We start from the raw sequence: 14449 nt of genomic DNA, 5'->3' as shown, positions 1-14449 counted from the left end.
ATTATTATTATTGTTGTTGTTATTGTGGTTGTTGTTGTGATGAAAAGTTAACACAAACGATATGGTGGCTAAACGAATATTACATGTAAAGATTTTTTTTTATTTGTTTGTTCCCCGACAAAATTTATCGTCTTCCCCGACGGGGGTGGCTATGCATCCCCGACGGGGGGCTATAGCCCCCAGCCCCCCTCTGGCGCCACCCCTGATTCTAATACCAGGGTCTTGAGTTTAACTCCTGCAAATTACATTTTTTTTCTTTCAAGAAATTTCCTAAGCCTTACTGTGTATAAGCGCCACATATTTATATTTATTTTTATCCTATAAGACGACCTGCTGTATACAGTCACTAAAAGTCACCCTGTAGCTATTATGGGTGAGAATATTGATTGATTTTGATGTACCTGTACCGTAACTAACTTGTTTTAATCAAAAATTTCTGTATTAAAATAAAATCCAAATATAGATTTTTTTTAGGAGGCTAATTATACTCTACCTACAATTGATATTTTTAATGATGTTGACATGTTATGGGATTCATGGAAAAATATTGTTATCGCTGCAGCTAAGAATGGCATTGGTACTAAAAGAATAAGTAAAAAGCACAAACATTGGTTTGATAATGAAATTAAAAGTACAATTACAGAACGTAGGGAAGCTGCTCGTGTTCATAAACAAAATGCCAAAATAAACCCTAATAGCGCTTATACAGAATATTTGTGGAATTCATACCAAGAAAAACGAATTTTAGCCAAACAACTTATTTCTAAAAAAATAACTGAATACAGGGTCAATAAGTCTGTTGAGTTAGCTAAAAAGGGAGGACCTTCTTCTAGAGATTTTTGGGATATTCTGAAAGGGTCAAATGATAAACATGGCAAGTCTGGTATTAACTGTGTTAAAATCCCAGAGACTGGTGAAACAACGTGTGATACAAAATTCTTGATTCTGTTAGGGACTATTGGAAGAGCTTAGGTAAAGTTGAAGAAAGTAAGGATTGTTTTACCTTTTTGACACGGAGGGCAGTTAATGAGATGCGCTCAAGCAAAATAGATGTAAATAATGAAGATGATGAAAATTTACTTTTTAACATTAATATTGATAATGAAATAGTTGAAGAAGCTCTTTCAATTGCTAAAAATAATAAAGCTCCTGGAGTAGATGGAATAACCAATGAACTTCTGAAAAATGGTGGTGATGCAATGCAAGTGTCACTTGTTTCTTTATTTAACAAAATCATGCAATTAGAAAAGATCCCAAATGAGTGGAATACTGGAATAATTGTGCCAATTTTTAAAAGGGGGGATCGTAGCGATTTAAATAATTATAGAGGAATCTCATTAACGTCACGTGTGTCAAAAATCTTTAACAGAATAATTTCTATGTACATTTCATGTTTTGTTGAAAAAGGTAATTTTCTTTCGGAAGTCCAGGGAGGATTTAGATCTTATCACCGATGTGAAGACCACATCTTTACATTGAAAAGTATTTTATCTTGCCGTTCCTTTGAAAATAAAACTACTTTATTTTTTATTTATTTATTTTTTATTTAAAACATCTTTAGGCAGGATAACATATACAGGCGAGATCTTACCGCTGTTTTACAATATGGTCCTGCAAACACATTATTACAATAACAACAAAAGTAACCAGCACAGTACAACAAAATAAACAACAGTTAAAACTATCCCCCGCCGGACACCAACCCGGTACTTCTGAGTCAAGGTTTCGGGGCCAGGAATTACAGCTCAAGGTTATGCTTAACTACAACTTAACTACAATATGGTAAAAACTTATCCCCCGCCGGACACCAACCCGGTATTTCTGAGTCAAGGTTTCGGGGCCGGGATTACCAGGTAGGACAAATACTGTACAATTACTTAAATAGATAAAAATGGTAGAAACTATCCCCCGCCGGACACCATCCCGGTATTTCTGAGTCAAGGTTTCGGGGCTGTCACAACTTTTATCTTAACTACAAACCTAACTAAACAATGGTAAAAACAATTTGGAATTGGGGGGGGGGGATAACATTAAGCGAGTGAGCGTATCTCGTAGAATATCCATGTCGGTCAACAACCATTTCTATATCATTACATCATTATCATTGCGGGAAGGCGCAACACCATTTATACATTTGTACATTAAACATACAAGGCGTAATCTCTACGTTCATCAAAAAGTTTCCAATTATTTTGCTTAATAAGATCAATTCCACGAAAATTTATGAAATCAAAATTATTTTTAATTCCGCGCTCACTCAACAAACAACTTTACCATGTTAATTTAACTTTGTCATTCTGATTTTACTTCATTCCGTTTACCATTAATTATACATTGTTTTTATTCATGATCTTGGTGTTTACAACTTGATACGGTTGAATTACGTATAGATTGACGTATTACAAACTTCACTTCGTTTAAATAAAATTGCCTATATGGAATCTCTGTACATTGATGATGACAGTAGGATCTGTCGAAACATGTATGTAGCGTAAGGCCTAGCAATGGCTAGGCCTTATTAAATTTTTCAAGCATTGCCTGAAATGATCGTTCTCAAAAGTATCGTCATATTTTTGAATTTTATTAGTGGTTTATTGTGTCATCGATCATTTGGTAACATTATTATTATTATTATTAATATCAATATTCATATTCAGATTGATATATTTATTGTCATATGACAAACTATATAAAAAAATACATTTACAAACACAGAATAGGAACATTAAAACAAACAACACTTTATAATAATTTATTTATTTTTTTATTTCAACTATCTTTAAAGAAGGTAACCCTTCCAGTTTAGCCCAGTTAGGTTAACTGATATTCAGGGGCCCTCTTTAAGAAAATTAAAGAACAGTACAAACAACATCATTACAACATAATAATAATAATAATAATAATAATAATAATAATAATAATAATAACAATAATAATAATAACAATAATAATAACAATAATAATAATAATAATAATAATAACATACAATCCTCATAACAATAATGCATACAACAATATTAAAACTATATTCATATTATATACCTGCATTTCATTTTACATTCTTTTTCATAATATTACTGTAATACCAACATTAATATTATTAAAATATATATATTATTAATATTACTATTAATAATAACAACATTAACAATAATTATAATAATAATAATAATAATATTATTATTATTATTATTATTATAAATTTAATTGGATGGGATTTATCTAAACCAAACATCATCTGCATCACTTAGTTGTTTACCAAAAACTTTCTTTTCAAAATCACACAGCTGCTTAACAAACGTTCTATTTGGATTGATAATTGGACGACATATTTTTTTCAAAGGCCATCCTAGATATTTCATCATAAAAGACAGTGTAACGGTTGAACTTCCGCTCACACCTTGAACACAATGAACCATAACCCGCCCACCATGCCTTATAGCATCTGCAATAAAATCTGCAGCTTGAGAAAGACGTGGCCTAAGATTGGATGACAGCTCATCTTCCACGGCTATACGCAGATATACAAACTCATCGGGAAACAGATTTTTCATTTCTAACATAACATTCACTATATGAGTAATGCCAATAGCCAGAGCATTTCTTTATTCTCAGCCTGTTTCATATTTCCCTGAAAAAGACACCGCTCTAGAACAATAGAAGGATATGTAGAAATCTGTTTACGATGCTTTTCACTTTGAATCACTTCACTCGTACATAAAAATGGATAGACAGATTGAAACTTACGATATCCTTCAGTAAGGATATACACATCACAGATTGTTCCTATTCTAGTTAATATACACTCCATTGTCTCACTGCCAATTGTCCCATTTTCATCATATAATATTATCATAGTATACCGAAATAACATGTTTATTTGACAGTCAAAGTCTGTATCGTTGGCAGTATGTTTTCTTGCTGTCAATATATGAGATGTGCTAAATTGCTCATTACTTCTTGAATCTAAAATCAGCATGTAGTAAGGATCATGAATATATGGTTGGGTATATCCAACATTAAAAATATTGTAAAGCTCATGAATATTCATGAAGCCATCACTGCTTTGAATATCAGGTGGTGTCTGAGGGAGTGGGAATCCGTATTTGTAGGTAAACTTTTTAAAAATCCAGACTGATCAGGTTCATCTACTGATATTTGTTTCTTGGTCAAAACTGGAATCCTAGTAACATGTAAGTTGGTAACATCATCTATGTCTGCAGATCTTTGGTGAACTGACTTATTTACAATACCATCATTTCTTTGAGATCTAGAAAGAGCAAAAATATTTGATAACATTATTTAAAAATAAAAAAAGAGGATAAATGATAAAGAACAGAAGGCTTAACAAGCTCAGAATCTTAAATTTAACAGAAACAATTACGTAAAATCATTTCACAGCTTTCTTCTTCTTCCGGTGAGTACAGGCCTCTCTGATGTGAGGATCACCGTACTTGTTTAAGAGGAGGAAAAATATTTAAAAATAAATTTAAAAAAAAAAAAAAAAAATTAAAATTAAACTAAAAAATATATAAATAAATAAATAAAAATTTTAAAAAATTTAATTAAACAGGAAACTGCAGTGGCTCAATTGCAGTGCTGAAACCTGTGACAGTTGATGTAGAGATAGTAGTTTGTGGTAGAGAGTTCCAGAGAGCAATATGGTTTTGGGAAAAATCTTGATTGAAACGTCTGGGTCCTAGCAGGTTGTCTGAAACTTGAATTAAGGCTTCTTTAATGGAAAAAGCAAAATAAGCGTTCTTACTATCGCCATCATCACTATCAATACTGTATTACAGTAAAATTAATATAATAAATATTCATCTTCATAATCAACATCATTTTGTTAGCTGATCATCTTGATGGAACTTCATAGTTCATCTAAGCATATTATTACTGTATACTGCTTCTATTCAATGTTCAACCAAGCAGGCCTTACTGATAGGTCTACAGGGTAGCCTACTACTGTTACATCTAACTTGTATTCAATTCATATACATTTTCTTCTTTTTTTTTTTTTAAAGAATTTGGTGAATGTCAAGATAAAGCTAAGTTGGGAGGATCATAATCTGAAAAGATGTTAAAAGTTAAAAGAATATAAAGTAAGTACTATAGGCATACTATAGACATGAGAGTGCTGTGGGTGAATAATTGTGTTACATGACACAGACCTCAGTGGCAGTGCCAGCAGGGGGTCACAGGAGAAAATTCCAGGCATGGACCACCACTACGTACGCCACAGCAAGGTCTTATAACAAAGTCACTGTGATTGCCAATGCCTTGGTCTAAAAAGCATTTTGGGCCTTCTAAACAATAACATCTCTCCCCATGACCCCAACAAGTACTTTTATTCCAAAATCCTGACCGAGACTCTTGGCAGCCGAATGTCTCAGACCCCGGTCCTGTCGGATTTGACCGTTGTGGGTAAATTTTTGTATCTAGCTATTCTAAGGGGTCATTCAAGTATTATGTAACACATTTTTTGGCAAATATTGACACCCCCCACCCATAACACTCTGTAACACTTTTCCAAACCCCCTCTAAATGTTATGTAACTCTAGAACCACCACCCCCCCCCCCACCTTCCGAACATCAACAATTTTAATAAAATCAGATGAACAACATTAAATATCAGGATAAATGTCCTCCACTACAAATTTGTCCTACATTTCAAATTTGTAGGATGTTTTGTTATTTTTTGATATAGATGTAACTTCATTATTGATTTCACAAAATTCAACACAACTGTGTTACATTACATTTTGTTACACTGATGTAATATGTTTCAATAAAGTAATATCATACAAGTTTGAATATTCAATATTTCTTCTCTTCCCATGAAAATTAATCTTCTTATGCACTTCAAGCAACACCCCCCACCCCTATGTCACACACTGTAACATTTTCCACTATACCCCCACCCAAATCAGCGTTACATAATACTTGAATGACCCCTAACAGACATACAGTTAATAAAAAGGGCAAATGGGGCCAACCAATGTTTCAGAATGATATTGTACGCCTCAAAACAACTACATTATTTGTAAGATATGATCTAGATTGGTTTAAATGGTACTCTACTGAAAGGAAAAATTGAGGGAGAAAATGGTAGAATATCATTTTATCAGATCCAACACATTTAATTAACTCTATGATATGCAATCGTATATCCCCTGTCTCTTATACACATCTAGATGTGTATAAGAGACAGGTAGAAATCTGTCTACGATGCTTTTCACTTTGAATCACTTCACTCGTACACAAAAATGGATAGAAAGATTGAAACTTACGATATCCTTCAGTAAGGATATACACATCACAGATTGTTCCTATTCTAGTTAATATACACTCCATTGTCTCACTGCCAATTGTCCCATTTTCATCATATAATATTATCATAGTATACCGAAATAACATGTTTATTTGACAGTCAAAGTCTGTATCGTTGGCAGTATGTTTTCTTGCTGTCAATATATGAGATGTGCTAAATTGCTCATTACTTCTTGAATCTAAAATCAGCATGTAGTAAGGATCATGAATATATGGTTGGGTATATCCAACGTTAAAAATATTGTAAAGCTCATGAATATTCATGAAGCCATCACTGCTTTGAATATCAGGTGGTGTCTGAGGGAGTGGGAATCCGTTTGTATTTGTAGGTAAACTTTTTAAAAATCCAGACTGATCAGGTTCATCTACTGATATTTGTTTCTTGGTCAAAACTGGAATCCTAGTAACATGTAAGTTGGTTACATCATCTATGTCTGCAGATCTTTGGTGAACTGACTTATTTACAATACCATCATTTCTTTGAGATCTAGAAAGAGCAAAAATATTTGATAACATTATTTTAAAATAAAAAAAGAGGATAAATGATAAAGAACAGAAGGCTTAACAAGCCCAGAATCTTAAATTTAACAGAAACAATTACGTAAAATCATTTCACAGCTTTCTTCTTCTTCCGGTAAGTACAGGCCTCTCTGATGTGAGGATCACCGTACTTGTTTAAGAGGAGGAAAAATATTTAAAAATAAATTTAAAAAAAAAAAAAAAAATTAAAATTAAACTAAAAAATAAATAAATAAATAAATAAAAATGTTAACAAATTTAATTAAACAGGAAACTGCAGTGGCTCAATTGCAGTGCTGAAACCTGTGACAGTTGATGTAGAGATAGTAGTTTGTGGTAGAGAGTTCCAGAGAGCAAAGGTTTTGGGAAAAATCTTGATTGAAACGTCTGGGTCCTAGCAGGTTGTCTGAATCTTGAATTAAGGCATCTTTAATGGAAAAAGCAAACTAAGCGTTCTTACTATCGCCATCATCACTATCAACACTGTATTACAGTAAAATTAATATAATAAATATTCATCTTCATAATCAACATCATTTTGTTAGCTGATCATCTTGATGGAACTTCATAGTTCATCTAAGCATATTATTACTGTATACTGCTTCTATTCAATGTTCAACCAAGCAGGCCTTACTGATAGGTCTACAGGGTAGCCTACTACTGTTACATCTAACTTGTATTCAATTCATATACATTTTTTTTTTTTTTTTTTAAAGAATTTGGTGAATGTCAAGATAAAGCTAAGTTGGGAGCATCATAATCTGAAAAGATGTTAAAAGTTAAAAGAATATAAAGTAAGTACTATAGGCCCTTATTTTTAAGGGGTAATGTATTACAAAACACCTACATTTTTGTTGTTTTGTCACTTGAATGTTTACAGCAACAGGAAGATGTTACAATGACACCCTGCTTGCATGAAGTGTTTACTTGTGTCTATTATTTAGTAGTAAGAGCTGATATTGTACCAAAGCTGCACAAAGTGGCAGTTGAGCCTAAAAAATAAGTATTCATTAGACATGAGAGTGCTGTGGGTGAATAATTGTGTTACATGACACAGACCTCAGTGGCAGTGCCAGCAGGGGGTCACAGGAGAAAATTCCAGGCATGGACCACCACTACGTAAGCATTTTGGGCCTTCTAAACAATAACATCTCTCCCCATGACCCCAACAAGTACTTTTATTCCAAAATCCTGACCGAGACTCTTGGCAGCCGAATGTCTCAGACCCCGGTCCTGTCGGATTTGACCGTTGTGGGTAAATTTTTGTATCTAGCTATTCTAAGGGGTCATTCAAGTATTATGTAACACATTTTTTGGCAAATATTGACACCCCCCACCCATAACACTCTGTAACACTTTTCCAAACCCCCTCTAAAACCCCCCTCTAAATGTTATATAACTCTAGAACCACCCCCCCCCCCCCCACCTTCCGAACATCAACAATTTTAATAAAATCAGATGAACAACATTAAATATCAGGATAAATGTCCTCCACTACAAATTTGTCCTACATTTCAAATTTGTAGGATGTTTTGTTATTTTTTGATATAGATGTAACTTCATTATTGATTTCACAAAATTCAACACAACTGTGTTACATTACATTTTGTTACACTGATGTAATATGTTTCAATAAAGTAATATCATACAAGTTTGAATATTCAATATTTCTTCTCTTCCCATGAAAATTAATCTTCTTATGCACTTCAAGCAACACCCCCCACCCCTATGTCACACACTGTAACATTTTCCACTATACCCCCACCCCAATCTGCGTTACATAATACTTGAATGACCCCTAACAGACATACAGTTAATAAAAAGGGCAAATGGGGCCAACCAATGTTTCAGAATGATATTGTACGCCTCAAAACAACTACATTATTTGTAAGATATGATCTAGATTGGTTATGGTACTCTACTGAAAGGAAAAATTGAGGGAGAAAATGGTAGAATATCATTTTATCATAATAAGATCCAACACATTTAATTAACTCTATGATATGCAATCGTATACGACTTTTAAAAAAAAGGCCTGGCTGCTTTATTAATACACATTAATACTCACTCAGTTTACGCGTACACTCTAGCCCAGTCTGTATTAGCCTATGTTTAGGCTGTTTGGCCTAGCTAGGCATAACCCTACACAGATTCAGTCAGTCTAGCCTATTTTTTGATAATCCGGCAAAGAAAGGAGGTAGGCCTAGCCAGCAACCCCTAGGCTAGGCTTATGCAACGTCGAAGTCATCACATTATAATAGCATAATCAGGGAGTTGTTAACTCCCTGGCATAATTGACGTGACTGTGTTTAAGAAACTAGGTCGCTTTCCTTGCTTCGTCTGTGTTTGATTATGCTTAGTAGCAAGGCAACCAACTTTTTTTAACTCAACAACCCAACTCAACTGTGTATGTAAACAAACGTAAATTATTACTATGGGGCGCCTTTGGTGCCATCTATTACACAATTTTTCACGTGTATAATGATTTTTAATGAAAAAAAAAATTGCGCTTTTTGATATTTTTTTAAAACTTGTATTGTTTATATAGATTATTTCAGCTTCTGAATATTGCAAGGCTCAGTTTAATGAAATGAATCTACTGGCGCAGTCGATTGTTTTTGGTTTGTATAAAGTTACTTAGCAACTGTTACGCTTGATTGAATAACAGTGCCTGGGTCAGCAAAATAGGATACTACCACTGACCAGTAATTTACATAGGTCTATGGTCTGATCCTAGCAGAAAGGTAGTAAAATAATTAGATTTTTTTACTTGTTTTAGTTTGGCATCGTGCTAAACATGATTCACCAGCCTGCTGTGATAAACAAAGGTAAGTCAATAAAATAGTAGGCCTATAAATATAGGCCTAATTCTTCCCCAGCTCAGCCGAACGGGGTGCTCAGCACAGCAGCAACTTAACTTTGAGCGCCGCTCCAAATACTGCTGGTCTTGGACAGGTATATCAAAATGATCTGTCAAAGCCGAATCACGTCTTTTTAATTAAAACGTGTACTCAAGTTAATTTTTTTTATTTGGAATGGAATTTTGATTATTTTTTTAATTTTCACAATGGAAGAGGGAGGCTGATCAAGCGCAAAATTGTCTTAAAAAATAAAAATATGTATAATTGCAATATATAGGCCTAAATAATTTAATTAATCTAAGCAAATAAATATTGTCATCACTCACTTGTTACAATGTATCACAATTATTACTATCATTGTAAATAATATCAACATTATTATTAATATAGTCATATTTAAGGTTACATATTTTTAAATCATTATAAGGGCCTACAGTATGTCTATACCCTGGGGGTATATACATTAAAATTTCAATTTATGGTAACAAAAATACTAATAATTGTAATTTGTCTTTACTTTACTTGTCTGATTCATAATTTCTAAATGTTTCTTATAGGCTACACAGTAGGACTATTTTATTGTTGATATTTGATCAATAACTGCATTATTTGTAAGAAACTTTTTTGATGTAGTACTGTAATTTGTATTTGCCATTTTGATTGATTTTTTTTATTGTACTTGTTTTTATCTTTTTTTTTTTCTCTTTTGTGGGGTAACCACCACCACCTTTATTCATTTTCATACAATCAAGACATTTTGATATTCATTTTTCTGGGTTTTCATTTTTATGTTCTTACACACTTTTTTTTAAGCTTACATTCTTTTTGTTAAAGCGTATCTTTGGATAATAACACACTCATTTCTATAAAATAGTTGAATATAATAAAAGCATGAAATAAAATTTTATATAAAAATTATAAAAATTATATAAATAAATGCTTTTTACATATCACTCATTGACTATCACTGCGTTATATCTGAACAAGATATAGTAATGTTTGTACCTTTTTTTTTTTGTTTTTATTTTTGTTTTTATCTTTGTAAAAATGGGTTTTAATGTACAGCACTTTGATCTTTTTTGTAAAGGTGCTATATGAATGCTTCTTAATAATAATATTATCATACATACATACAAAAGAGGCAATAGAAACCAAAAAAGTAATCATTATCATTATAATTTATTATGTAGTTAATTCTAATGGTTTAGTTTTCATAAAAATAAAGTTAAATGAGTTTGTATTACTTTTTCATAGGTACTGAAGGCAATGAATGGTACAGTAGTACTTTATAATAAAAATGGCAGATGAAAGGAAAGTTGAGGAGCCATTCGCTGAAAGAAAGAATGGCAGAGACAACATAGACACAAATAAAGAAAAAGTATCTGAAAGATACAAAGAAGTTGCATTCAGTGCAGAAATAGAAGTGCACAAATTTATTCAAGCAGATGACACTGGCAATGAGACAATTTTAAACCAATCAGATTTCCCAACTAATGAATCTGGTAAAGGTTTAGATGACAATTTAAAGTAATGTGACACAAAAGATGCCATTGGTCAAATGTTTGGTAATGGGGACGAATGTACAAAGGACGACCAAGTAGATGGTGTGCGAAAAGTTGACGATGGCCATCTGGGTATAAAGGATGACCAAGGTGTGCAACATGTTCGTAATGGTGACCAAGGTGCAGTAGATGACCAAATAGATGTGGAAGATGCAAGTAAAGATAACATAGGTTTAAAGCATGATAACATAAATGGAAAAACTGTTGGTAATAGTGGCTACGGTACAAAATATAACCAATTAGATGTGCAAAGTACAGGTAAAGATGGCCAACTAACAAAGGATTACCAAAAAGAAAATATATGTATTCATAACCAAGGTACAATTGCTTACCAAGTTAATGGGAAAAATGCTGGTAATGATTACCAATGTACAAAGGATGTTGAAGTGTATAGGCACAATGCTGGAAATTGTGACCAAGTTGCAGAACTAGTTTTAAGAAAAACAAGCCAGGAGCAAGATGACTTAAATTACTCCGGAATTAAAAAAAAAACAAATCTAAACAGAAATGAAGAACACACAAAATGAATGTTACTCAAAAGAAAGAAGTTCTAGGCCTAGGTACAGAATGTATATTTGGTAATAGTATCAAAATAGTTAATGGCATTGAACAACCTTCAGACAATACAAAATTATCAGAGGAGCACATTGAAGAAAACATAGAAAGAGAGGTAATAACTCCAAGACAAAGAATTTTATTGCTACTGATGATAATGACAGTGGCCATGGCTATGAAGATGGAATGGTAGATTTAGAATCTGATGAACATGCTGAATTTGTCCATGATGGTGATGATGATATTGAAGAGTTACAGAAACTGATAGAAGAACATCATCTCACAAAATGTGACAGTGAGGCAGAACTATCAAATACAGGTATAATACTGTACATATCTTTTAAAATACGGGGTTGTGTAACTGAGACCATGTTTTTCTAATCTACTTAGTAAAGAAATTGTGTTATTAGCCAAGCAAAGAGGCTTGTCTACTGTGTCCCACTCTCTTTCTGACCTGACTGAGGAGAGGATACATAATTAAAAATAACATGAGCAAGGGATTTAGTTAGAAGTTGCTAATTTTAACCCTCAACAATGGGATTGAGGTCATGACTCCTTCACCTGTAACTGACTCAGTAAATTGAAATCCTGTATTTCAACACTTATAGTGTTAGTGACTATTATTAAAGGACTATATTATTTTCTCGTATTGTTAAAAATAACCAATTCCTATGATTATGCGTTACTTTCAGGTAATAGGATGTTGTTGACTCAGGAGGACCAGTCAGAGAAACCTTACTATGACAAGGTGCCACCAATATCTGCCAGCAAGAGGCCAGGTCAACGACTGACACCAAATAGAGCTCTTATTGCCCAGATTCCAACATCATCTGTAAAATGGAACTTAAGTGATGGGAGAATATCTACACAGCAGTCTGGAAGACTCCCACCAAATGTCATTAAAATGTCTACTGTTATGTTATCAGCAAAGTAAGTGCTTAATATTACTACATAATATGCTGTTCAAATTCTTAACCATGATGTTGTGGGTTCAAACCCCATGCTCAGGGACCGATTTACAGGTATGGACCCCCCCCCCCTTCCTTTTGGAAAGTCAAAAAAAAAGAAAAAAAAAAGAAGAAATTTATCGGCCAAAGGCCTCAGAGGTTGTTTTCAAGCGTCTAACACAGAAATTTTGCGGGGGAATCCCCTGAGACCCCTAGGGTACTGTTTTCTCGATTGGCCCCACTTTCTTCCCCCTTCCGGCCCCTTTTGGACATGTCTGGATCTGCCCCTGATGCTGTCTAATTCATGTGTGTCCTTGAGCATAGAACTCTATTGCCAACAAGGAGTATAAACAGTGGCAGATCATGGGGTTCAAAACTGGCACTCATCCCCAGCAGTAGCAAAAAAATCCCAGGCGTCTACTGCCACCACCCCTACCTTGACCCCACAATAAGGATGAGAACATCACAGCCCTCCCTAGGCCATATATTTTTGATTGACAATTTCTACTCCTTCCCTGCAGAAACAGTCTGGATTCATCTCTAAAAAATGAGTACCTTGTAAATTATTGTAATTATGTGCAGCGTAGAAAATTGTTTTTGAATCCAGTAATTTGTGTTTTAACATTCATCATTATCTTTTGAGGTTCTCTAAAAATGGTATGAATTAATTTACTCAGCTTTTCTTGTAACACTAGCAATGTAATATTTGTATTTGTTCATATATTTTTTGACTAGATATTTGTTGTTGTAATTATTTCTTCAGGAAGAGACTACTGAGTGTGAGCCAATACTATGAAGACAAAAAACATGCTAAACTTCTGAGTAAGTATTTTCTCAGGAACAACCACATTTAATCCATTTTCTGTTATTTTTTCTTCTGAGTTTCATAGAAAATGCATGTAGTATGTCCGTGTGAGCAATGAACCATCAGGAAAAATGATTGAGTCCCTTGTAAAATATACTTCCATTCAGCTACTGTTCTTGTGAACTAACTCTTTCTCAGTATTAACAAAAGTAATACTGTTACATTCAGGCTGTCAATGAACCAGTTGTGTGGTCTTTAATAAATAGAAACACACAGATTTATTGACTGCAAGTGGATAAAAAAAAAACACTTTTAGCCAAAAAAAAATTTGTTGTGTTGATCAAGCAAGATGACTAAGAATAACCCACAAAAACATATTTCCAGCGGTGGTCTTCCGGTTCTGTTTTGTTTGGGCAGCACAAAGTTGTTTCTTTTTTAGCGGGACATACAGTAAAAGTGGCTGCCTTTCGCTGCCACATTTCTCCCGTAATATGTAGACTTAACTGTCAATACAGTCCAAATTTGTTTGCTAAAATTGCATTTGGTTGGTAATTTTATTGACTTGCGATTCTTGTATTTTTTAATCTGTCCACATTTTAAAGAATATGATTAAATGGTGTGTATCATTGGCGATTGTTAATATGCAAGCCTAAAATAAATAACAAGCAGGGAAAAACAAGGAATTGACCTGTTTACATATATATATATATACTACTCCTGACTAACTCATAGGGTGAAAAATCCTTTGTGTATATTTCTCCTTAACGTCGTTAAAATTTCCCCTTAGCGGCAGTATTTTCACCTTAAGGTATTATTTCTAACCCTTTCCATTGTTATCGTTTCCCCCTATGGTAGTATATAGTCCTATAT

At 33.4% G+C, this 14449-nt stretch overlaps 1 protein-coding gene and 1 pseudogene across 1 annotated transcript in view; one reads left to right on the top strand and one right to left on the bottom strand.

Annotated features, from left to right (window-relative positions):
• Positions 1 to 3085: 3085 nt before the first annotated feature.
• LOC117116698 lies at positions 3086 to 10245 on the bottom strand (annotated as a pseudogene).
• LOC117116708 overlaps positions 9526 to 14449 on the top strand; it is a 15705-nt gene continuing 10781 nt past the window's right edge. Inside the window, exons 1-4 of the mRNA XM_033260811.1 lie at positions 9526 to 9677; positions 10965 to 12146; positions 12520 to 12757; positions 13538 to 13596. Coding sequence (XP_033116702.1) covers positions 12014 to 12146; positions 12520 to 12757; positions 13538 to 13596 — 430 coding nt within the window. The 5' untranslated portion in view covers positions 9526 to 9677; positions 10965 to 12013. The remainder of the gene's footprint in view (positions 9678 to 10964; positions 12147 to 12519; positions 12758 to 13537; positions 13597 to 14449) is intronic.

The sequence above is a fragment of the Anneissia japonica genome, unplaced genomic scaffold (genome assembly GCF_011630105.1).
Source record: "Anneissia japonica isolate Jap-2015-1 unplaced genomic scaffold, ASM1163010v1 scaffold2284_len378405_cov197, whole genome shotgun sequence".
Lineage (NCBI taxonomy): Eukaryota > Metazoa > Echinodermata > Crinoidea > Comatulida > Comatulidae > Anneissia > Anneissia japonica.
Note: the sequence above shows the minus strand (reverse complement) of the source record. Positions and strands in the feature narration are given on the sequence as shown.